Raw genomic sequence first — 22,674 nt, forward strand, 5'->3', positions numbered from 1 at the left:
CCCCTCTCATTGAGGGAGAGGTAGTAGAAACACATTAAAATCAGAGGGGTTAGGAAGGGCAGGGACTTCTAGGGATGAGCTACGGACATAATGTTGAGCTTGAAGGTATCTGAAAAAATTACATTTAAGGTGGGAAAATGTATTCACTAATTGTTGAAAAGAAGCAACAATAAAAATAAACATACACCTCTATCCAGTTCTTTTTACCTAACCTAGCCCAAATAGAAAACGTGTTATCCAATAAAGAAGGAGGAAAAATATGATTTCCTATGAGCGGTGCTCCGACTGAGTGTTTTTGCAGTGAAAATTAAATAAAAAAAATGTAATCTAGATTTTAGGACAGGCAGCCATTATTTGCAGAATGTGTCCTCTTAGCTTTAAAAAAACAAAAGAAAAGAAGGTGCCTTTAGCCCTGTTTCTTCACTACCAGGGCAGCCACCGCACACCTTTCAGTGCTGCACAGAGAGCAGCAGTCACGCTGTGCACTGGCGCCGATTCTCACCTGAAACTTGTTCCTTTTACTGATTGAATATTTTGTAATTTTGTGCTGCTGTGGAATAGCCATAGTTAAGAAGTTTGGATAGTTGTTTGGAGGCTGAAACATAAACTCTTTCCTGACTTCAGTTTTTGTTCTGATCTGAGTTTTTTCCTAGAGTTTCAGGTTTAAAACTGCACAGTTTTCCCATCTCCAAGTTTTTTGTCCAGCGCTGTGATGAAAGTGGTTTTGCTAACATTTATCCACATAGCAAGAGATAACACAGGCGTGGTGGGGTGAGGTGGGGCAGGACAGAACTTTTATGGGCCTCAGTGGGTCATCATGTTTGAGACATTTCAGGTGACAGAGTCCCACCTGACTTTACAGCCTTGGGTGAGTCACTTCTGGTTTTGCGCCAAGGTAATTCTCCCCAACACAAGTTATGCTCCATGAGTCAGGAGTGCATACAAAACAGAAAAAAACAAATTAAAATGTGATGGGTCTCCATCTAATTTTATTTTAGAAACAGCAAACACCTTTAAAATCACAGGACTGGGGACCACCAGAAAGCACAAATAGAGTGAGACACATTTGTGGAGCTCCTGCAAATCCTTTTATAATTGTATTCAAAAGCAACAACTCACTTAATAAACTATGTACAGAGCAAAAAAAATCAATGATTGGGGTGCAGATGAAGATCTGGGACAGAGTTGAGGAAGGTCGACTAAGACAAAAGGTGACTATTTGCAAGCAGCAGTATGGTTTTATGCCAAGAAAGAGCACCACAGATGCCATCTTTGCTTTGAGGATGTTGATGGAGAAGTACAGGGAGGGTCAGAAAGAGCTTCATTGTGTCTTTGTGGATTTAGAAAAAGCATATGACAGAGTGCCGTAAGAGGAACTGTGGTGTTGTATAAGGAAATCTGGAGTTGCAGAGAAGTATGTTAGAGGACATGTAAGAGGACAGCAGGACAGTGGTGAGGTGTGCTGTAGGAGTGACAGATAGCTTCAAGGTGGAGGTGGGACTGCATCAAGGATCGGCTCCGAACAGGAAGTGGCAGCGCTCAAGTTGTTGAGGTTCTCCTTGGGAGGGACAAGTGCGGATAGAATTAGAAATGAGGTCAAAGGTACAGCACAGGTTGAAGGACTGGGAGATAAAGTTATGCCCTTTTTCCACTGGCTCTACTGCAGAACCCCCGCTCTACTCGGCCTGGCTTGGCTCGGCTCTAAAAAAATGCATCGCGGAAGAGACAACGGAAGAGCTATGGACAATGTTGGCCCTGTGTTGTTGCTGTTTTTTAAACTTAAGGAGATTATCCTGAGACTTTGAGAAGAGAGGCACAGTGGAAGGAATGCTCTGGATGCTGCGATTGTTGCGCAGAGTAGGACAGCTGTTATCCACCGGAGATTTCAGGCTTTACAGCTGAGGGACAGACTGCATAAACATTGCAGGATAAGCTAACGCTGTTGTTTATAGTCCTATTACTTTGCTACCGTTCCAATATTGTCTATTGTTGTTTTCTTTGCTCTTCTTACGCTTCAATCTGATCACACCCACGACCAATGAGTGAACAGGAGCTAAGCTTGCGCTACCCACGAGAGCAGGGCCGGCCCGCTGGCCCTACTCCAAAGCAGGGATCGAAAAAGCAGGGACTGGCCTCGAAATGGGGGGGACAGAGGACACAGGAGACAGTTAGATGGAGGAGGATGACTCGCTGTAGCGACCCCTGGAAAGGGAACAGTTGAAAGAAAAAGAAAAGGATAAGGAAGGTGTGCACAGTTTAATTTCCTTGTTTCACGTTAATGCTGTCAAAAATTCAAGTATGTAGTTCAGTCAAATGATAGTCCCCAAGTGACCCCAGCAAAGTTTCTATAGAAGTCCAGACAAACTCAGCCTAGAGAGGAAACAAACATGGACATTTTCTCTTCTTTAAGAAGAGATATTTCCTTGGTGATACAAGAGGAACTAAAACCGGCCCTGGCGGATGACTTTGAGTCACTGAAGAAGTGTTAGATTGCCAGTTTACCCTTTTTAATTTACTGATTTTAAAGAGTTGTGACCACCTGGCAGCAAAATCACTTCTAAGCTGGGCTTCCTGTCAAACTGAACTTTTTGAGCAGTTCAGTTGTCAAACAAACAAATGTACAAACAGACTTAAAATTATGGAATATGGAAGATGTTCTTTTAGTTCTTTTTAAGTTTTCCTTTTTTAGCCAAAAAAGTGTGTAAATGTGTGTGTGTGTGAAGGGGGGCGGGTTGTGTCATTCTGAAATGGAAAACAAATTAGGCAAAATGTATTTTCTCTATCCAAGGCCTCACAATGAAACAATACAGAGAGTAATACAAGTAACAAACAGAAATACAATATTTACTATAACTTCATAATTTGTGGAGAGAAGGAATTCACAATAAAGAAGTAATTAAATTGTAACAACAAATCATAAAATGTGGCATTAAATCCAAATTATAGCTGCAATAATTTCATCTACAACCATTAGGCAATAACTTTTGAGTTGTTTACTAATATGCAAACACAAAAAGCAACATATAAATCTTTTCGGTCACAGTGAATCAAACCCTGTGGAAAATAATGTTAATTATGAAATATCCCCATCATGGATGTGCTGAGTCTGTCTTTAACCCTCTCAGGCTCAAATTAAGTTTTAGTAACAGGAAAAATCTGATATTTGGGGAAATTATCATCTGAGTAAAATAAGGCTCATAAAATATGAATGTGGAGTAATTAGGTAAGTAGCAATTTCTGTTGCAAATCTGCAATGTCTGCCTTGAGAGGGTTAATGAATAGGTTTGTACCACAAGGCTTAAAGGTTGCTGTAATTAAACCTTTACTTTGAAAACCCAATCTTGATTCAGTTCTGGCCAATTATAGACCTATATCAAATTTCCTATTCATCTAAAAAATTCTTGAGAAAATAGTTGCAAATAAATTGTGTGAAGATTCGGATTGAAATAACCTGTTTGATGAGTTTCAGTCAGGATTTAGAGCTCATCATAGCACAGAAAGTTACCAATGATATCCTCCTGTCCTCAGACAGTGGACCTGTGTCCATACTTGTCCTATTAGATCTCAGTGCATCATTTGATACAAATGATCACAATATTCTATTACAGAGACTTGAACATGATATTGGAATTAAGTCATATTATGTTAATTAAGTCATACTTTGTTTATGTCAGTAGTTGTCAAACTGTAGGGGGGACGGGGAGGCTTCCAGGGGGCCACTATCCTGCATGTTTTGAATGTTTCTCTGCTGTGACACACCTGATTTGAATGACAGTGATTCACAGGCCTCTGCAGAAGAGCAGGGAAACAATGTAAACATGAAAGATAGTGGCCCTTCAGGACCAGGATTGAACACCACTAATGTAGATACTTATTTTTACTTCAACTTCCCACCAAAGTGACACTTTTTAAAGTTTTTTTTCTTTAACAAGCTCCTACTATATTTAAACTTTTCTTAAATTATTTGTCACAAAAGAGGTCAACAATTTTAAACTTTAATTCAACAAGATGCCACCATGGAGGCCCTAATTAAAATATTTTCATCAACAAACTGCAACAAAGGGGTTCACTATTTTTAAACTATTTTCAATAAGCTGGGATCAGTGCAGTTTTAAGTTTAAATTTTACTTCGAAAAGCTGCCACAAGGGTGCCACTACTTTTAAACTGTTCTTGAACAATCTGCCACCAAGAGAGACACTAATTTCAGTTTCATTTTAAACAACCTGCCACCAGGGAAGCACTAATTTTAAACTTTTATTCAAAAAGTTTCCACCATGGACACTATGAACTATGGGCACTATGGACGCATAGAAGCACTATTTTACTCATAAGTTAAAAAAACTGCAACCCGGCAGCACTATTGCTCAACCTTCCTTTAATGTGCGCCTAACAGGTTGGCACTATATTTAAACTTTAATTTAAGAAATTCCAGCAGGGGGGGTAATCTTAAAATTCAACAAGCTCCCACCAGACAGCAACTTTACTCTTTCAGTATTTGTTGCTTCTGAATTCAGAATAACAACTACTACAGTAGTTAGTTCAATTAGTTTTAGTTTAGTTTTAAATAAATTTTCTGCAGTGCACTAGACCTACCAATGTTCTGATGGATCCAAAAAACAGCTTCTTCAACAAATTAATTTTGTGTTCCATAAACTTTCATGTTGAGACTTTGGGGAACATTTTCAGGTCATTTGGATAAAAGCTGAGGAGGTGGAACTTGTAAGTTGTATGTTTAGGGTTATGGATGGATTCAGAGGATTGCCGGCTGGAACTGAACTCAGATCATTTCTTCTATTTTTCTCCGCAAAAACAGAAACTGCTGCCAGCTGACTGAGTTTCTGGTGTTACAGTTCATAGATTGTCCACAGAATGGCAGCAGCAGCTCACATCACCTGAGTGAAAGAGGAATGGTCTTTATTATTGTAGTCTCGAGAAAATACAAGATGAAGATCAGAAGGAATTTAACATCATCAGCAAGATGAGCAGAGAAGGAACTAAGGAGGTGGAAAAGATCAACGAAAGGCAGAAAGATTAGAACAACAAATGAGATGGCAACAAATGGAGGAAAAAGCAATGGACAGAGTCCTTCAAGGGTGACATGAAGACTAGCCTGAAGTGGTCTCAGTGATCAGATCTGGATCAGGTAGTAGCAGTACCGGAGCTCCAATCCTATGTTCTGCTGACGTTGGACTTAACCTAGTTTAAAGCTAATCCTCATCAGAGTCACATTAACTGCTCTAACATGCAGCTGCTGCAATAAGCTGCAGCCCAGAGGTCCATACAACATACCTGCCAACATTTGCTGATGACAGTGAGAGACATTTATATGTATTAACAAGAACCAGTGGCATGACACAGGCCTGGGGGGGGCTACAATATAAAAAAAAAATAACACGTCTATTCAAAACTATGTCCTTTCCAGCAATTTTAAGTGCATATTACTATATTCTTAGGATTGACAAAACAAAATCAGTATATTACATATTTATTAAAGGGCAGAAGACTGACTTACAACTAGCCTAAAAGCCAAATTTTATCTGAGATCATACTTGAAAATCATATTATCCTCTTTTTACACACTGAGAATCATAAACATACCTTAACTTAAACAAATAAAATATACATTTTCCATCTTATTTATTTTTCCATCTTATAAATATACATTTTTAGTATAGACTAGTGCAAAGTAAATTATGTTTATAATGATGATTACAGTTATGAAAATAAAAATGATAAATATCAGTAAATGAGTTGAGAAATAATGTAAATTTAAAAGCTACAATCCACTGCAATCCATTTCACAAAGCAGTTTGTTAGTTTTGTCAAACGTAGTCTTACTTATTTTGGCTCTAACAAAGCAGAGTGTTCTTCTCGTCCTCCGTTGCTATTTCCTCAGGTTAGCCAAGCCAGGATGTAGAAATGTATGCTTAATTCAAAAGTCCCGCCTCTACACCCTCCCAACTGGCTAACAGCAGCAAGACAAGACCTCCATGAATAAAGAAAAAGTCAACAGCCAAAAGAAATTATCTGTGGTGTATTTTTATCTTTTAGCCAGGAAAATCTCTCATTTATTAACCTGGAGGGGCGGGACCTAAAAATTGTACTGCAGCTAGCCAGTAGGGGGTACTTGTCCATTGTGGCTTCAATTTCCTACTTCCAGTCCTAGGTCTAGTTATAATCCACAGAAATATATCACAAAATGACAAAAAACATTTTGGATTTTTCCCCACACTTTCTCCTGAGTAACAGATGAAAAACCTTAATAAAACCAGACTCAGAGCCCACCTAACAAACTGCAGTTGCATCAGAAACAAAGATTTTTGTAGATGTGGACCAACAGGGTTTTCATGTTTAGGAGTTTAACTTGTTGAATTGAACCAGAAATTCTCCTGTCTCTACAATAACAAGATAATTTCTCTCTGCTGTCTTCTTTTTTTTGGCACTTTGTCTTCGCTCTGCTCCTTCCTGAGGGCTGACGTTCAGCTGTATGGACTTCCCTCGACGTTCCTGCCTCTGGACGTGTAATCCCGACACCTGCTCTGTCCTTCAGCTCCTCTCTAATCCTGTTAGCACAGTAATCCTCCCACAGACCTCAGGTTCCTGCAGGACTTCTCTGTAAGATGCTGCTGGACCCCAGCTGAACTACTCAGGTAGGACAGGACCCCCCTCTGACCATCAAACCTTCATCCCCCACAGGTAACCCTGCATGAACCCTGTTTGCTGCTGAGGCGACGCTGCAGCAGTTAGTGTGTTATTTTAGAGTTTAGTTATGTAGTTTAATGAAGGCAAACAAAAAAATCGTGTTGTCAATGAGTTTGATAAGATTCCATAGAAGAAAGGAAGATGGTAAACTTCAAATATGATGCTGTAATTCAGTGTTTTTGCCTGTTAGATACTTCACACAGCAGACATGAGTCAATACAAAACTGAAAAAAAAATGTTGTTTTGTTTGCATTTGAGGAGTTTTCTTTGACGTTTTTATTTTACCTGTATGGACAGATTGAACAGAGTAATAAAATTACAGCATGTTGAGTCACTAAAGAGGATCCTGAAAGTTATACATGGAACTAATTTAAGTTTAACTTAGGATGCTAAGAAAAGTCTGAAGAAAGGACATGTCTCTTCCAGTAAAACAACAAACAGCTGATGAGGCATTTAAAAGGACTGATTATGATTTGGATAGAAAGTAAAATCTGTCTTACAACAGAGAAAGACTTGTTTAGAATAGTTGCTGTAGACTGAACTGATTTGGTCCATGTGAGGAAGCTGAACAAATCCCAGTTTTCAGTATGTTGCAATAAAAGCTCAACATGAGTTCTGAAACAGATGCACAGTGTTTGCTGTATCCTGTCTAAAAAAGGTAGCCTGGTGTAAAGGCAGCATTGGTCATCAGTTTAAAGGGATAGTCTGGTGAATTTTGAAGCTGTAGTTTGTCAAATAGTTATCAATAATTTGTACCTTATCATCCGTGACATTAGTCATGGAGCACATAGTTAGATAAAAAGGACCAAAGTCTTTGTTCAGGCTAGGGTAATGTTTATTATTTTTCAGGCTTGTAAAACTACTTTTTGTCAAAAACAACATACCAGTGTGAAAGAACACTACATTCGCTAAAATTAAGCCTCTACACTATTGCATGAAACTTCTTTAGTTTGTCGCTATTTTCTCAACCGAGCAATGTTCATTTTACCATTGTACGTGTGCTGAGCACAGAGTTTGTCAATGAAACAGAAAAAGACTGGAATGGCCACTGACAGCGCTAGGTGAGATTTATTGGTGTGTGAAATTAAAAAAAAAACATATCTAACATCTCTGAATAATGTCAATGTAAATGTGTAACATACACCACCATAGTTTTATTTTATTTTACTTAAATAACTATATATCTAGCATGAAGTGAAAACAGAAGACAAGAATATTCTGTAATGAGCCTCTAAACATGCCCGATCCACATTATTGGGGTCAAAACACCAAACTGTCGCTCTGTCACTGTTGTGATAAAATGACTAAGTTCTGTAATCATTCTAACCAGACCAGAACATGACTGTTATTTAAGTAATGAAGTACTTTACATGTCTAACCAGACCTCTGCTACCAGAGACTGAATTCATTTTACTGTGATTGATAACTTAGCGAGAGGATAGAACTTGGGGTGGGCGATATAACAAAACTATTATATTCCATCTTTAAAGTTTTTTTAATACTGGTCCCATGGTGGTACAGCTGATGTTTACTGCAGCATTAATGTAGACTGACACCAGCTAGCTCAGCTCCAGTCAGAGGAACTAAAGTGGGTCATGTCCTCGACTCCAGCTAATGTCCCAAAGATCTTAGTAAGTGTTTGTTACTGAGTCCAACAGCTGCTTCAGAAACCTATTAGAGCCAGGACAAGATTAAGATGCTGTTTACTAACAAGTTTACTGACTGAACAGGAACAACTTACTTTCAGATTTTCTGTCAAATTAACTGGTCAACTGTTTGGTAAATGATCTGGTTTATTGTCTGGTTAGTGGTCCAGTCAGCTGTTTGTTTAAGTGTTTGCTTAACTGTCTGTTAACTTTTTGGGTAACTGACTGGTTAACTGTCAGGTCAACTGTTTTAGCGGTTTTGTAAGTGATCAACTCAAGGAAGTTCTGTCTAATTGACAAGTTTATTTACTTCATTAACTAACTGAGTTTATCAGTTTTAGCAGCATAGGTTTGTATTCCTATCTTTCTGTGCAGTCCGATCATGAACTTCAAACCAGACAAAGTGACAGGTGAAACCATAAGACTCAGTGAAAAGCAGCTGGGCAGCTGGTTAACAGAAGTGAAAGTGTTTGTCTGGGTGTCCAGTGGCCTCCTGGGGAGGATTAGGACCACAAGAAGTCAGCTCTGATTGGGTCTGACACTTAGCCCGCCACACCATTAAGAACAGTGAGGTGAAAGTGGGGGGGTCAATCAAAAAGAGGACAAGAAGGTATTTATTGAGGTTGGTTCGTTTTTCAGTCTGCATACAATTTTGTGTTCATGTTAAGTCTTTATACTCAGGCTCCCAGGAGTCTGTTACTACCCACCACCAATAGGTAAATTCAGACAAAGTTTTTGCTTGAGTCTGTGGTTTGTTCCCAAAATATGTCATGAACCACGGGACAGATTGTAATAAAACTTTTAAAATGTAATCATTGGATGTACACATACAACTGATTAACTTTTAGTCAACCCAGTTTAAAATAGATGTTACAGCCAACTGAGTTTAAAAAACAAAGATGTTTATAACCTAGTCTGTTTTACAGATATTGAGCTAAACATTTATGTGATAGTAGCAGAGAGTTATTCAGAACTCATATTCCAAGTGCTACTCTTTATGCAACATCTTTGCTTAAAACTTCATTGAGTCAACCATGATTGTTTGTTAGTAAAATATCCTGTGAACCAGTGGACAGACTTTATTAAAACATGAAGAAAGTAATAATTGAATGTACATCAATAACTGATTAACTTTAGAAGTCAACCAATTCAAAATCACTGACAACTAATCGATTTCAGCCAACACAAAAGTTTAGTCAGTTTTACAGATACTGAGCTAAACTTTATTGTGGTAGTAGCTGAGAGCCATTCACAACACATACTCTGAGCGTGACACTATGTGATATTGCATGAGATTGTGCATAATATTATTTTCAAGATTATTTTTTAAGGCTACAACTCCATCATTTCTCATTATTAGACGATCTTAGTCCAAAACTGTGGAATCAAAGGCTACAGGAGATATGCATTTCTTCAATGAATGTTAAGTCTTTCATTATAAAGATGTGTTGATCATTACTAGGATGGAGTAATAGGATTGTACATAAACATCAATCAACTTCTAGTTTAAAAATTCAGAAATATGTAATGTGAAAAATACATTTCAACTTCAAATATGTCACAAAAGGGTAATTGTTATAAAATTTCCACAGTGATGTTTGAAAAGAAAACAAAACAGAGAAAAGTACAAAATATCTTTACAAAGAAGAGGGAGGTTTTTCTGCAGTCACATTGCACAGGATGCAATACAGTGAAATACAGACATCTCTTTGTATATATTTCATCAGCAATGTATCAAATCTGGAGATGTACAGGTTGAATGCTGTCAAAAAGGAGCTTTCAGAATATTTAAGTCCATTACAGTTTTTCCTCAGTCGCTTTAAAACATTTCTCAAATCATCCTCGACATTTGCAAAACAGCAAGTGCATTTCTCAAAACAATTCATACAAATGGCAAAATACTAAAGATTATCTGCAAAAGCCAGTCTCTTGCTCAAAATCTTTAGTTCATCTCTCAAAATCAAATATCTGTGTCAGTGAACATGTCAGTGCCATTAGAATGGCAAGACCTTATGTCACTCTGTACGAATAAAGCCCTATTTGCACAGGATTAGTTTTACCTAGGGACCACATGCTATTTGTAGTAATTACGGAGATTGTCTGTGTTGTTAATCCCATGTGAATCGGCCCTGTAGATAATTTGTAAAGTAAAAATTACCTTCTATATTTTTCTGAATGCACACACATCATGCATTGCTCTGTGTGGTAAGAATAATTCTCATCTGTTCGTAGTCTACACACAATGTAAGCGGATGTTACGCAATATGCAGCACATTATCATATCCTGAAGATGTTCGTAAATTTTAGCAAAATCCCAGGCTTTGGTTATTCCGTGAGAATGCGCCACATGAAAAGCAGATGTTGGGGAGTAATTTATTTATTACATGGGGGCCCCAGATGATGCTTATCTCAAGTGAATAGGGTTTAGTACAGTCAAATTACTCAGTCATGTTGTTAATATAACGGTTTACATTTACGCCTATACTGTTTGTACTGTAATTTGCTGACAGTCATGGCAATAAAGAAAGGAAAAGACAGTACTGTAGAGCACAAAGAAAAACAAACAAAAGTAGAAATGTAAACATAGGACAATCTTCTTAAGGAAAACTGTTCATGCAGTCTGTAGGAATTATAATGTAATCTTCCTACACTTCCTGACATTCCTGTCTGTTGGGCCACAAATTCTCATCCATATCACAACGAATATCTTCTCTTGTGATGCAGCGTGGAAAAAATCTTTTAGAGTGTCTTATCCAGTTTCTGCAGGCATTGCTGTGATGTCATTTCTCGCTGCATCCTTAGCAGCCAGAAGTCATCTGTGTATGTGGTGGGCAATCATATACTCTCAATGTCCATGCTGAGAAACATTCCTCGATGGGGTTAAGGAATGGGGAGTGCAGTGAGAGGAACTCCATCGGTATCCTGTTGTGGGTCGTAAACCATTGGCTGATGATGTTGGAGCAATGAAAACTGACATTGTCCCAAACTATCACATACTTTGGCAAGTCATCTCCAATCTGAGCCCTCTCTTGTTCAGGGATGAGATCCATGTAGAGAGTGTCTAAAAAAGAGACAAGATGCTTTGTATTGTAAGACCCAATAATGGGACTATGCTTTAGTACCATTCTCCGAGATAGCAGCATCCATGGTTATGTTTGCCTGGCACATCGACTGTAGCTCTGTGGCTGATGATATCTCAACCAAACCTGATTGAGGACACAGTTTTTTTCCCAACATCTGCCTGCATTTCGACCAGCCTCAGCCATTGTAAGCCCATGATTGAGAATGTGGTGTTTTGTACTTAGTGAAAATATTAATATAATGCGAGCTAATTTATCCATGTTTACCAGTAAAATGATGCTATTAAATTCAGCATTAGATATGTTTTGTGTAGTGATCCAACATGCAGCCTGTGCCACAAAAAGCACAGTACAGTACAGTATCTCTCTGTTTTTCAGAGTTATCTGTTGTTATTCATTGGCCTTGATGTGAGACGTGTGTTGGTGCTTTGTATGCACTTTTTCTTTGTGCTAATTTAATTTATTTGTAAATGTAACTTAAATAAGGATTCAAATTAGGTGCAATCAATTATTTATTATTTATTTTAATTGTATTTTTTGTTTTAAAAAATTATTTCAAAATTGCCTTTTTCTAAAACTGTAGTTGTGTAAATATTTGACACAAATATCTTACAATATCACATAATAAATAGCCATATTTTCAACTTTCCTGTCAACTTTAATCTTTTTTTTTTTTTTTACTAAATCATGGTCAGCCAGCGAACGGCTGGCAAACGGCCACCTACCACTGGGCTTAGCCTCTTTTCTGGGGGAAACCCTGCATTGTGTTGTGCTCCAGCTATATAAAGTGCAAGTTGATGGTTCAAGAGATGCACCTTTGAGCTATTTCAGAGAACTGGTTGATCATTGGTGGATCTAATGCTTTACACATTTACCTTTGTTGTAGAAAGTCAGGATTCACCTGGGAGCAATTTACCAATTCAGGACAGATTTAGAAAAAAGTAAAATAGAAATATGTTTGACATATTATGGCAACTTGTTCAACCATTTTGCATGTAAAGACTTATGCAATGTCTAAATTTTGTGGGAAGGGAGACTATTTAACAGAGACCCATATAATGTAGGAAACAGCAGAGAATTGTACACAATCATTTGAATGTAACAAAACATTTGCAGCTTGTTCAAAGAAATGAGAAACTGATTTTTTGATGTGCACAAATGACACAATGATGTGAAGATTGAACAAGTAGTTTTGAGAAGTTCAATTCTGATTTGAAAAATGTACAAAAGCCATTGAGAAAAACTGTAAGATGAAACAAAAAGAAGAAAATCTTGAACGGATGCAACCAGCCCCCTTACAAGCCAAAGTTTTAAACAAAGATTTAGTACGATCTGCTACTGTTTGGAGTATCTGTTGAGGATGACACTCGGCTACTACCACAGCAAATTTTAGCTCAATCTCTGTGAAACGTACTAGGTTGTAGCCATTTTTGCATTTTATATGGTCAATTGATTGTGGAATTATTTGTGAAACTCTTTAAAAGTAATCATTGACTGTACATCTACAACTAATGAACTATTGAAGGCAACCTTATTACAAGATGGCTACCACAGATCAGATGCTGTAGTAACTGAGAGTCATTCACAACACAAACATTTTCCACACGATTTTTGGTATGCAAGGCAGTGGGCAAAAAGTGTTTGTTCATGGTATGTTAGTTTCAGTATATAAAGTTATTGACTAAAAAGGTGTTCAGTGGGAGAATTTAGTTTTGGTGAAGGAATAGTTTTAAATATGAAATGATTTGGAAAATGTTTTAAAAGAAAACAGCAATATTAGTTTCCTGAAAAATGTGTTGTATCTAAAAGAATACTCACTGAGATGTGGTGAAAAAAGTTTAAATAATTTAAAGTTTAAAATATTTAAACAATTTTAAAAATTAGTTTGATTCCAGAGTTGTTATTTTTGCAGCAGTAATGTTGTGTTTCTGTTTTTTCATTGAAGGATGTTGAGTTGGGTGGTTAAAGTTGTTCCCCAGCCACCTGAACCTCCATCCAACAACACAGATGATCAAAAGGAGGAGAAAGTAGCTGCAGCTCCGCCCCCTGCCCATGTAAGTCACGCCCCTCAGTGGTCTCAGCTTCCTGGTTGTGATTATGATTAACGTTTTGTAAAGAGTTAGTCTTTTGAGACTTGCTGCAACAGCAGTACACAGTACCAATGTCAGGGGTAGAAATTAGTTTCCATCTTTATATTCCCCACTGAAAGGTGATAATGTTTTTACCTTTGTGTGTTTGTTTCTCTGTTGTGTTAGCAAATTATCTCATAAACTATTGTAAAGATTTTAATCAAATGCCCTGAAAGTAATCATTGGATACACATTTACAACTGATGAACTTTTGGAGTCTAAATTAAATTCAAGATGACCACCACAACTAACTGACCATAGCCAACATGAAAATGGCTGCAACTCAACTAATGTTACAGATCTTGAACTAAAATCTGGTGTAGTAGTAGCTAAGTGTTATCCTCAACACATAGTCTGAGCGTTAACAGATGGGATTAGATCTCACACATATGCAGTGGCGGGCGGTGCATTTCACACTTAGGCCTTCAGTGATGTCCAACGTAGTCAATAAATACCTTTCATTATGCCAGCATTTATAACACCAGGATTGGAGAGTAATTAGAAACACACTTAAGCACTACTTGGCATTGCATCACTTCAGTTGTGTACAAAATGAGCTATTATCCGGCGCATTTTAAAACTCAACAAACCCGCATCAGCAATTAAAACATATCTGGTATGCTACTGTCAAAACTGTCTAAATAAAATAGAGCAAAATAAATCAAATGTTTGCACTCACCAAAACGACTGTTTCCCCCAAAACACTTATTTGAACACAAAATCCATTCTGGGACAGGTTAGCTAGCTCGGGGGAACGGCCGTCCTCCTCTTACGAGATCTAGCTTCTCTTGAAAAGTTCATCTGGAAAACAGCCTTGCCAGTATATCAGCAACCAAATCAACATGTTGCTATTCTTCGGCCATTGTGGGTTAAAAAAGTTTTTAACCTTTAAAAGTCCCGGGTGTTACTCTGTTGATCTGCATAGCACTGCCGTGGCTCAAACTAGTAAGTATCCATATCCAATCACAGGACGCATAAATGTCACATTCAACGTAAGGCTAGCTAGAGGGCCTTACTGACAAAACTCGTGATCTGATTGGCTATCACAACTATCTGTCAACTGTATTTGTCCGTTTACTTAAAGTGCACAGACACCAGCATTGTTGATTCTGAAGGCCTGGGCAGATTTCATACAGCCTGGCAACATAAGGTAGCTGAATTCTGATTGGATAAAAACTCTAACCTAAAAACAACAGGCAATGGAAGGAGCATAATATGACATGAAGAGAATATGAATACTTTTAGATATCTAGAGAAAATAATAAAAAAATTAAATTAACCTTTATCATAATTATGATCATGATTCTTGGTTATGTTAGGCCAGCAGAGAAGGCCTTGCTGGCCCTGACGGCCCACTACTTCACATATGTGTTTGAACTGCTGGACGTGTAGATTTGAAATCGTAGAAAAAAGAAACTGTAAAAATGTGAAATTCTCCAACTGTGCAGCTATAATAATACTGACTGATGAAACTTTGGGATTCAAACAGGAAAAGAAGGTGACTTTTGAAGACGAGTGCAAACATGAGGGTAAGATCACAGAGGTTTTATTGTAATGTTGCACAGCTTGTTTTTTTTTTCACATTAAACTTGTTCCACGGTTTGATTGGCAGCTGCCAAACCTGAAAATTTAAAGGACATGCAGACAGCCGCAGGGAATGGGTGAGTCCAGACACATAAGAATTTCTCTGATTTTCTTTGAACGCACAAACAGTTTAGGTAAACATAACATGTCTTCTCAGCTGGCTCAGATCACAAGCTAAACAGTTTACCAACAACATCCTAAAAACAAGCAGCTGGTTAAATAAAAGCTGTTATTCAAATTGAGTCCGAGGGAAAAATTTAAACTTTGGTTTTCATGTGTTTCATATCATAAGTCCAGCTCCTGGTGTGTTGACGTGGATCAGCAGCGCTCTGCCTCAGCCAACAATTCCAGCCAACATCAACACCAAGGTGAGAGACCTACTGACCCATGTTCAGATTCTGCAGACAGGTCACATTTCTTCAGACTTGAAGTTTCAGTTAATATTAGAAATAAAAGGTTAAATGCTGATGGATGGATGGATGGATGGATGGATGGATGGATGGATGGATGGATGGATGGATGGATGGATGGATGGATGGATGGATGGATGGATGGATGGATGGATGGATGGATGGATGGATGGATGGATGGATGGATGGATGGATGGATGGATGGATGGATGAATGGATGAATGGATAGGTAAATGGATGACCCCCAGGAACTTTGTTCTGCTGACCATCTCTACATCTGTCCTGTTGATGAGGATTGTTGTTTAGTTGTGCTGTACCTTACTGGTCTAGACCTGACTATATTGGACTGGTCTAGTCTGGTCTCACTGTACTGGACTAGACTGATCTGAACTCTAATGGGTTCTGTTCTCTGTTCCTTTAAACCCTTTGATGATGGTTTCTTATTTTTTCTTTCAACATCTGACAGGATGAAGCTGCAGCAGCCAGGTAAACACACCTATGTGTAAAACTGTTCAATCCTGTTCTGTTGACTGCTGAAGAAATGTGAACAATGTTAGCAGTGGTGGTTGTAGGAGTTCTGAATGGTGCTCTGGGTGGGCTCGCCCTTTGGTGCTCCCCCTCCCTCCATTACCCCTATCAAACTTTTTAAAAGTGGGAGTTCTAGGACGGGGAAGTAAAATTCCCTCGAAATGATGCCACCGTAATTATAATGATAATCACAGCCAGTTTTATATATATATATATATATCACTTATCTATCTGTCTGTCTGTCTGAACTACATCACAATCAAAGGTTTTACACTAAGCTCTTCTTATGTTGGAAAATGGCAGAGTTTTGGTCAAACCTTTCCAAATGTTTAACATTGCCCACAGCCTTGACAGTTCAAAGTCACTGATGCTCCTCTGTGTTTTCTCTCTATGGACAGCAGTAAACCAGATGATGAGTAAGTAACCCCAATTGTAAATTGCCAAATAGTGAGCTGCTTTAAAACACAAGAACAGAGAGGTTACCAAATAGTGAGCTGCTTTAAAAGCCAATAAACATCCTGCCTGTTTGTTGGCTTTTAAAGCAGCTCACTATTTATATATTTTGAATAGTTTAGCCTCATAGATGTTTGCCCCCCTCTGGTGTCTGCTGAAAATAAATTGCCGATAAGAGATCTGTGTTTTTCCACAGGACAGGGATGATTGCCTGGATTTCACAGGGTTTGGAAAAAGTTGTTCCTCATCTTGAACTGAAGAGCAAAGACTTATCTGCAGCAGAGCAGCAGGTTCAGGTAAGTTAGAACTTACAGGACCTTAATTTATTGGTTTTACAGATTTTTGGGAACTTCTGACTCATGCAACTAGTCACTTATGAAATTTATGAAGATCATTAGTGTGATATTTTCACTCTTGAAAAAGATTCACACTCCTCAGTTGCACTTAACTCTTTTATTACTTTTTAGAACACTTACAGTTCAGGCACATTTTTTATTTTTCTCTAGCTCGCTCTTCTTCTCTCTAGTTCTGTTCTGCTTTATTTTGCATCCTTAAACTTCCCTACTCCCTCTAGTGGTGTGGGGTGGCAACACAGCAAATACATTAATAAATCATGAACTCAGGATACTACAATTAGCTAAAGAAAGCATTGATCAGCTATATGGCGTGAAATGTTATTTCATGGTTACCAAGGCAACGACGGAGAAAAGAGCGAAGAAACTAAATTTCACAGAGGCAGAACTTGATATGCTGGTCAATAAGGTGGAGAACAGAAAAAATATATACTGTAAGTTTTGGTAGCCGCAGTTGTGGCGTTACAAATAAAACGAAGTGTTGTGAGCTGCAACACTTTGTTATTACTGGTAATTCAGCTATCTTATGGGACAGAGAGGACCGGGGCCGAAGTGGAGAAAAAGTGGTCAGATTTTAGAGTGGAGGCAAAAAAGCGACTAATGCCCCTTTTACACGTGCTCTAAAGGTCCCGGCTCCACTCTACTCCGCTTGCTTTGCGTGCGTTTCCACCTTTTTTAAGGCCGGCCCTGCTTTTTAGGGCCCTGCTTTGTGGGTGGCACAAGCTTAGCTCCTGTTCACTCATTGGTCGTGGGTGTGACCAAATGCATGCATAAAGAGCGAACGGTAGGAATATAAACAACAGCATTAGCTTACCCTGCAAATTTATGCCGTCTGTCCCCCAGCTGAAGGTGCTGTAAAGCCTGAAATCTCCGGCGTATAACAGCTGTCCTACTCTGCGCAACAATCGCGTAACTGCGCCTCTCTTCCTGAAGTCTCAGGAGAAACCCCATAAGTTTAAAAAACAGCAACAACACAGGGCCAAAGTTATCCATAGCGCTTCTGTTGTTTACACAACTTGCGCCAAGTTTTCGTAGCGCACCACCTCAAAGTGCCTCAAGCACAGTACAGCAGTGAAAATAACAGTACAGTACTTTTCTACAAGAATACATGTTTAATTAATGTGTAAAAATTGTGTCAAAATCAAGAAAACAATTCAATCCAACTACCAGAAGAGCAAACAACAAATTGAAACACCTAATCCAGAATCATTTTAACTTTTTTAATATCGCCTCAGAAGAACATATTTTTGTGTTCTCTGTAAAAACTAACAAATGTGATTTCAGTGATGAAAAGAGTTCAGAGGCCCAAAATTACAGCTGAAAATTTAATTATACAATAAAAATCCTGTGTAAATTTGGTAACATTTGGTAAACCTAAACTACAAAGTTGCACCACTTGCAGCATTAGGCCCCCACATACTCGGATATACTGTGCATACTCTGACTTCTGGTGGACTGTCAGCGGACGGGTGAGACTTCATACTCAAGCGTACAGATTGCCTAAAATTCTCCCATAACAAATTTCAGTCATGGCGTCCTCGGACAAGGAGGAAGAGATCGCTTGCTTCTTAAGTTTAAAAAAAACAAAAGAAAAAACATTACCTTTAGCACTGTTTCTTCACCACCACGGCAGCCACCGCACACCTGCCAATGCTGCACAGAGAGCGGCAGTCGTGCTGCATGTTGGCACCGATTCTCACCTTAGAGCGGCTGGTGTCACACACAAAACAGTTCGATGTGAACACCGTTTCTCGCCGGGCAGTTTATTGTGCGACACCGAGGACGCACAAGCGGTCATAAAAATTGATCTTTGCGCAGACATGTCCGGCGGACGTCCGCTTCGAGTATGCACGGACCTCCGCGGAGTGAAATACGCCCGAGTATGTGGGGGCCTTTACGTCGGTGCGGTATTCTCCGAAAAGACAGGGGGCTGTTTTGTTTTGCTTAATGCACCTTATAGCCCAGTGCTCCTTATACATGACAAAAGTTTGACAATGGACCATTTATTGACAGTGCATCTTATAATCCAGTGCATCATATAGTGCTAAAAATACGGTAGATATATTCCTATTCTTTGAACAGACTGTATCTTAAACCTCAGCAGAGCCTCTTCCTCATCACTGGATTGTTCCACATTACCGTATTTTCTGGACTATAAAAGCCTTCAATTTTCTCAAAAAACAACAGTGTGCCTTATAATCCAGAGCGCCTTATAGTTCGGAAAATATGGTAGTTGTTTTTCATCTGGATTTTGTGTTGTCTTAACTTCTGACATTTCTCCTCTATAGCATCTTTTATGTCAGGTTCCTGATAACAGTCTACATAGCCCAATCTGCCTTAACTGAATGTGTTTTTGTTTCTGCTTAGGTGCATCAAACAGCAGCTCCACCAGGTGAGAACTCATCTGAATCTTCTTTTAGAAACACACCATAAGGTTTAGGCTGCTGTTTGGTCATTCAACTTTATTCCTGTGTTTTGCCTGCAGAATCTCAAACTACTGCAAAAGAAGTGGAACAAACTGAGAAGACAACTCCGCCCAGGTCAGTGAGTCTTCCTTCAGTCCAAAACCAGTAAAAGAGTTTTTTTTTTTTTTTTACTCATATAAAATTAAATAGCAAAATGTGCTTTTTTATGTATAATTTATTTACTTTGGGTGGCATCCTTTTCCTTAAAGAACAAAGATTTACAAAAAGACATTGCAATCAGAAGAGATTTATATTTGAAACTAAATTGTGTCATATTGTTGTTTAGACGGGGAACATTTGTAAACTAAAAGCTTGTCCAGCAGACATTTTGTTTTTAGGCAGAGAAAAGAATAATAACAGCAATAGTGTGCATGACCTTTAAGCAGCAATAAAGTGAGCATGTTAGCGACATAAACTGTATCTGCATTTGCCTCACAGCATGATTGACTGGATCAAACATGGCATTGAGAAAGTGGTTCCCCAGCCAGAGATCTACTCAAAGACAGATGGTAACAACAAGACTGAAACTACAGCTACCACTAAAGGTTTCCTCAGCTCTGGTGTTCATTTAGATCATAGTCATAGATTTTGAAGTAGAAAGGTAGTTAAATCCAAATGTTGTTGAACAATGTCAAAAAATAAAATGTGCTAAGACATTTTGTTTCTTGTGAACCAAAAAAGTTCTACCTCCAGCTCCTCCTCCAGCCGTCAAACCACCCACAAAAACAGAGTAAGTGAATGCTTTTTTTTTTAAATAAATGTTTTCTAAAACAAAGCATTACAATCACATACATGATGGAAACTAAGTTATAACCTAAAACATACCGTATTTTCTGCACCATAAGGCGCACCGGATTATAAGGCGCAGTCTCAATTATGGCGTCCATTTCTGTACTTAACCCATACAAAAGGTGCACCGGATTATAAGGCACATGCTTAAACATACGGTCTACAAAAAAAAAAGGTCACGGAAGCAAACGGTGAGTTTTGTAACAATGTAACTGCTATGTAACAATTATTTTACATATTATTTTTTATCATTCTTCTTTCACAAATCCATCAAAGTCCTCATCTTCTGTCTGAATTAAACAGCTGGGCAATTTCGCCATCAAACATGCTAAGTTCCCTCTCATCATTGTCGGAGTCAGTCTTGTTGCCAGAGGGCTCTTCAGCAATGATGCCTGCTTTCGCAAAAGCGCAGACAATAGTTAAAGCAGATACCTTAGCCCAGGCATCCACAATCCATTCGCATATGATGGCGTAACTCACCCAGCGCTGCCCCCATCTTAGTAAACGTGTGTTCGCCGTCGGTCATCCATCCCTCCCACGCCACTCGCGATTTCACTTTGAATGCGCTGTTTACACCAACGTCCAGCTGTTGGAGTTCCTTCTTAATCCTCCCGAAATGATGGCAAACTCTGAATTGTATAATATTACATAATGTTCTCTGATGGGTTTATCGTGCCAGAGTACGTACTGTACGTATTACGTAGTGTTCTTTGATCGGTTCATCGCTGCCAGCGTACGTGGCGTACATATTACGTAGTGTTCTCTGATTGGTTTATCGCTGCCAGCATACTGTACACATTACCGTATGTCCCTGTGTCAGGGTCAGATTTTGGAATTCAGTGCACACACAAGGCGCCGCGGATTATAAGGCGCACTGATGATTTTTGAGAAAATTTAAGGCTTTTAGGTGCTCCTTCTAAAATTTCCGTATTAAATAACAGTATGTAATTAACTTTTTATGTATCCTTTGCTAACAGCACAGGAAAAAGATACATTTGTAGAAGGCAGTGTTTCTGTTAATTGTGTCTGCCTCTGACATATGAAAAAATACTCGATGTCATATGGTAACTCAAAGTTAATATGAAGCCAGAGCGGGAACAGCATCTCCACAGGGTGGTCCCAGTACAAGTTTTATGTCCCGCCACTGCAATGTAAACAAACAGGGCATAAAAACTAAAAAACACCCTGGATATTATTTTTTTTAGGTGTTAACTCCAGTTGACTGACAGAGTTCTTACCTTGCTACTGAATGTTCAGTTATTTATTTTTCTAATATATTTAGTAGTTATAGGTTCTTTCATAATTAAAAAAAAAGACCATGGGACATTGTGAAAGTCTGCAGAGAAAGCGGGACTTAAAGCAAATGTACAACATGGCAACATCAATAACCCCAGTGCTGCTGGATTTAATTTCCAACAGAAAACTAACAGAGACACTTAGTCTAGCATTATGATATTTCTATGGTCCATGTCACTGACTGTAAAATGTGGTGTTTCTGTGATCCCTGTTTCTGACTGCAGAAGCCAGTGCATTGTGGTCTCTGTGTCTGAGGAGGGCAATATGTACATGGTTGCTGTCTCTAACAATAGATGGCAATGTTTTTATGGTCTCTGTCTGACTGCACAGGGCAGTGTTTCTGTGGTCTCTGTCTCTGACTGAAGAGGGTAGTATTTCTATTGCCCTTGTGTGACTGTAGTGTTTCTAAGGTACTTGTCCCTTACTGTAGAAGGCAGTGTTTCTCTGGATCCTGTCTGACCATAGAAAGCAATGTTTCCGTGGTTCATGTCTGTGACTTTAGAGGCATTGTTCCTGTTTCTGCCTGTAAAAAGCTGTTTTTTCTGTGGTCCCTGTGTGACTGAGGAAATCAGTGTTTCCATTGTCCCTGTCTTTCTGTAGAAGAGTGTTTCTGTGGTCCCTGTCTCTGACTGTAGAGAGCAATGTCTATGGTCCTTGTCCCTGACTGTTGAAGGCAGTGTTTTCATGGTGCTTGTCTCTGTTTGTTGCAGGCATTGTCTCTGTGATCCCTGCCTCTGACTGTAAAATACAGTGCTTCTATTCTCTGTCTCTGACTAAAATCTGCAGTGTTTTTGTGGTCGTTGACTGACCATGGACAGCAGTCCCTCTGTAGTTCCTGTCTGACTAGCAAAGCCACCTGCACACTCATGACCCATTCCCTGTAGTGCTATAGCTAACTGGGTCAAGCAATGATCATGTTAATTTATTCATTAATTTCTCAACTGAGATGCAATGAAACATTTTATAACCTACATTACAAAAATCTGTGTGAAATAAGTTCCTTTTTGATAACATTACTATTATCCATGTGTAGAAATTAAGAATAATTAAAATCATGGAAGATCATCCATCCATTGTCTTCCGCTTATCCGGGGTCGAGCCGCGGGGGTAGAAGCCTAAGCAGGGAGACCCAGACTTCCCTCTCCCCAGCCACTTGGGCCAGCTCCTCCGGGGGAATCCCAAGGCGTTCCCAGGCCAGCCGAGAAACATAGTCCCTCCAGCGTGTCCTGGGTCTTCCT

At 38.9% G+C, this 22,674-nt stretch overlaps 1 protein-coding gene across 1 annotated transcript in view; it reads left to right on the forward strand.

The window, feature by feature from the left end:
* The first annotated feature begins 6,633 nt into the window (after positions 1-6,633).
* cngb1a (cyclic nucleotide gated channel subunit beta 1a) overlaps positions 6,634-22,674 on the forward strand; it is a 74,260-nt gene continuing 58,219 nt past the window's right edge. The window contains exons 1-12 of the mRNA XM_037979988.1: positions 6,634-6,697; positions 13,375-13,483; positions 15,048-15,087; positions 15,171-15,219; positions 15,435-15,510; positions 16,019-16,038; positions 16,479-16,496; positions 16,730-16,829; positions 19,254-19,278; positions 19,372-19,426; positions 19,790-19,860; positions 20,033-20,081. Coding sequence (XP_037835916.1) covers positions 13,376-13,483; positions 15,048-15,087; positions 15,171-15,219; positions 15,435-15,510; positions 16,019-16,038; positions 16,479-16,496; positions 16,730-16,829; positions 19,254-19,278; positions 19,372-19,426; positions 19,790-19,860; positions 20,033-20,081 — 611 coding nt within the window. The 5' untranslated portion in view covers positions 6,634-6,697; position 13,375. The remainder of the gene's footprint in view (positions 6,698-13,374; positions 13,484-15,047; positions 15,088-15,170; positions 15,220-15,434; positions 15,511-16,018; positions 16,039-16,478; positions 16,497-16,729; positions 16,830-19,253; positions 19,279-19,371; positions 19,427-19,789; positions 19,861-20,032; positions 20,082-22,674) is intronic.

This window comes from Kryptolebias marmoratus, linkage group LG15 (genome assembly GCF_001649575.2).
Source record: "Kryptolebias marmoratus isolate JLee-2015 linkage group LG15, ASM164957v2, whole genome shotgun sequence".
In the NCBI taxonomy this organism is placed as follows: domain Eukaryota; kingdom Metazoa; phylum Chordata; class Actinopteri; order Cyprinodontiformes; family Rivulidae; genus Kryptolebias; species Kryptolebias marmoratus.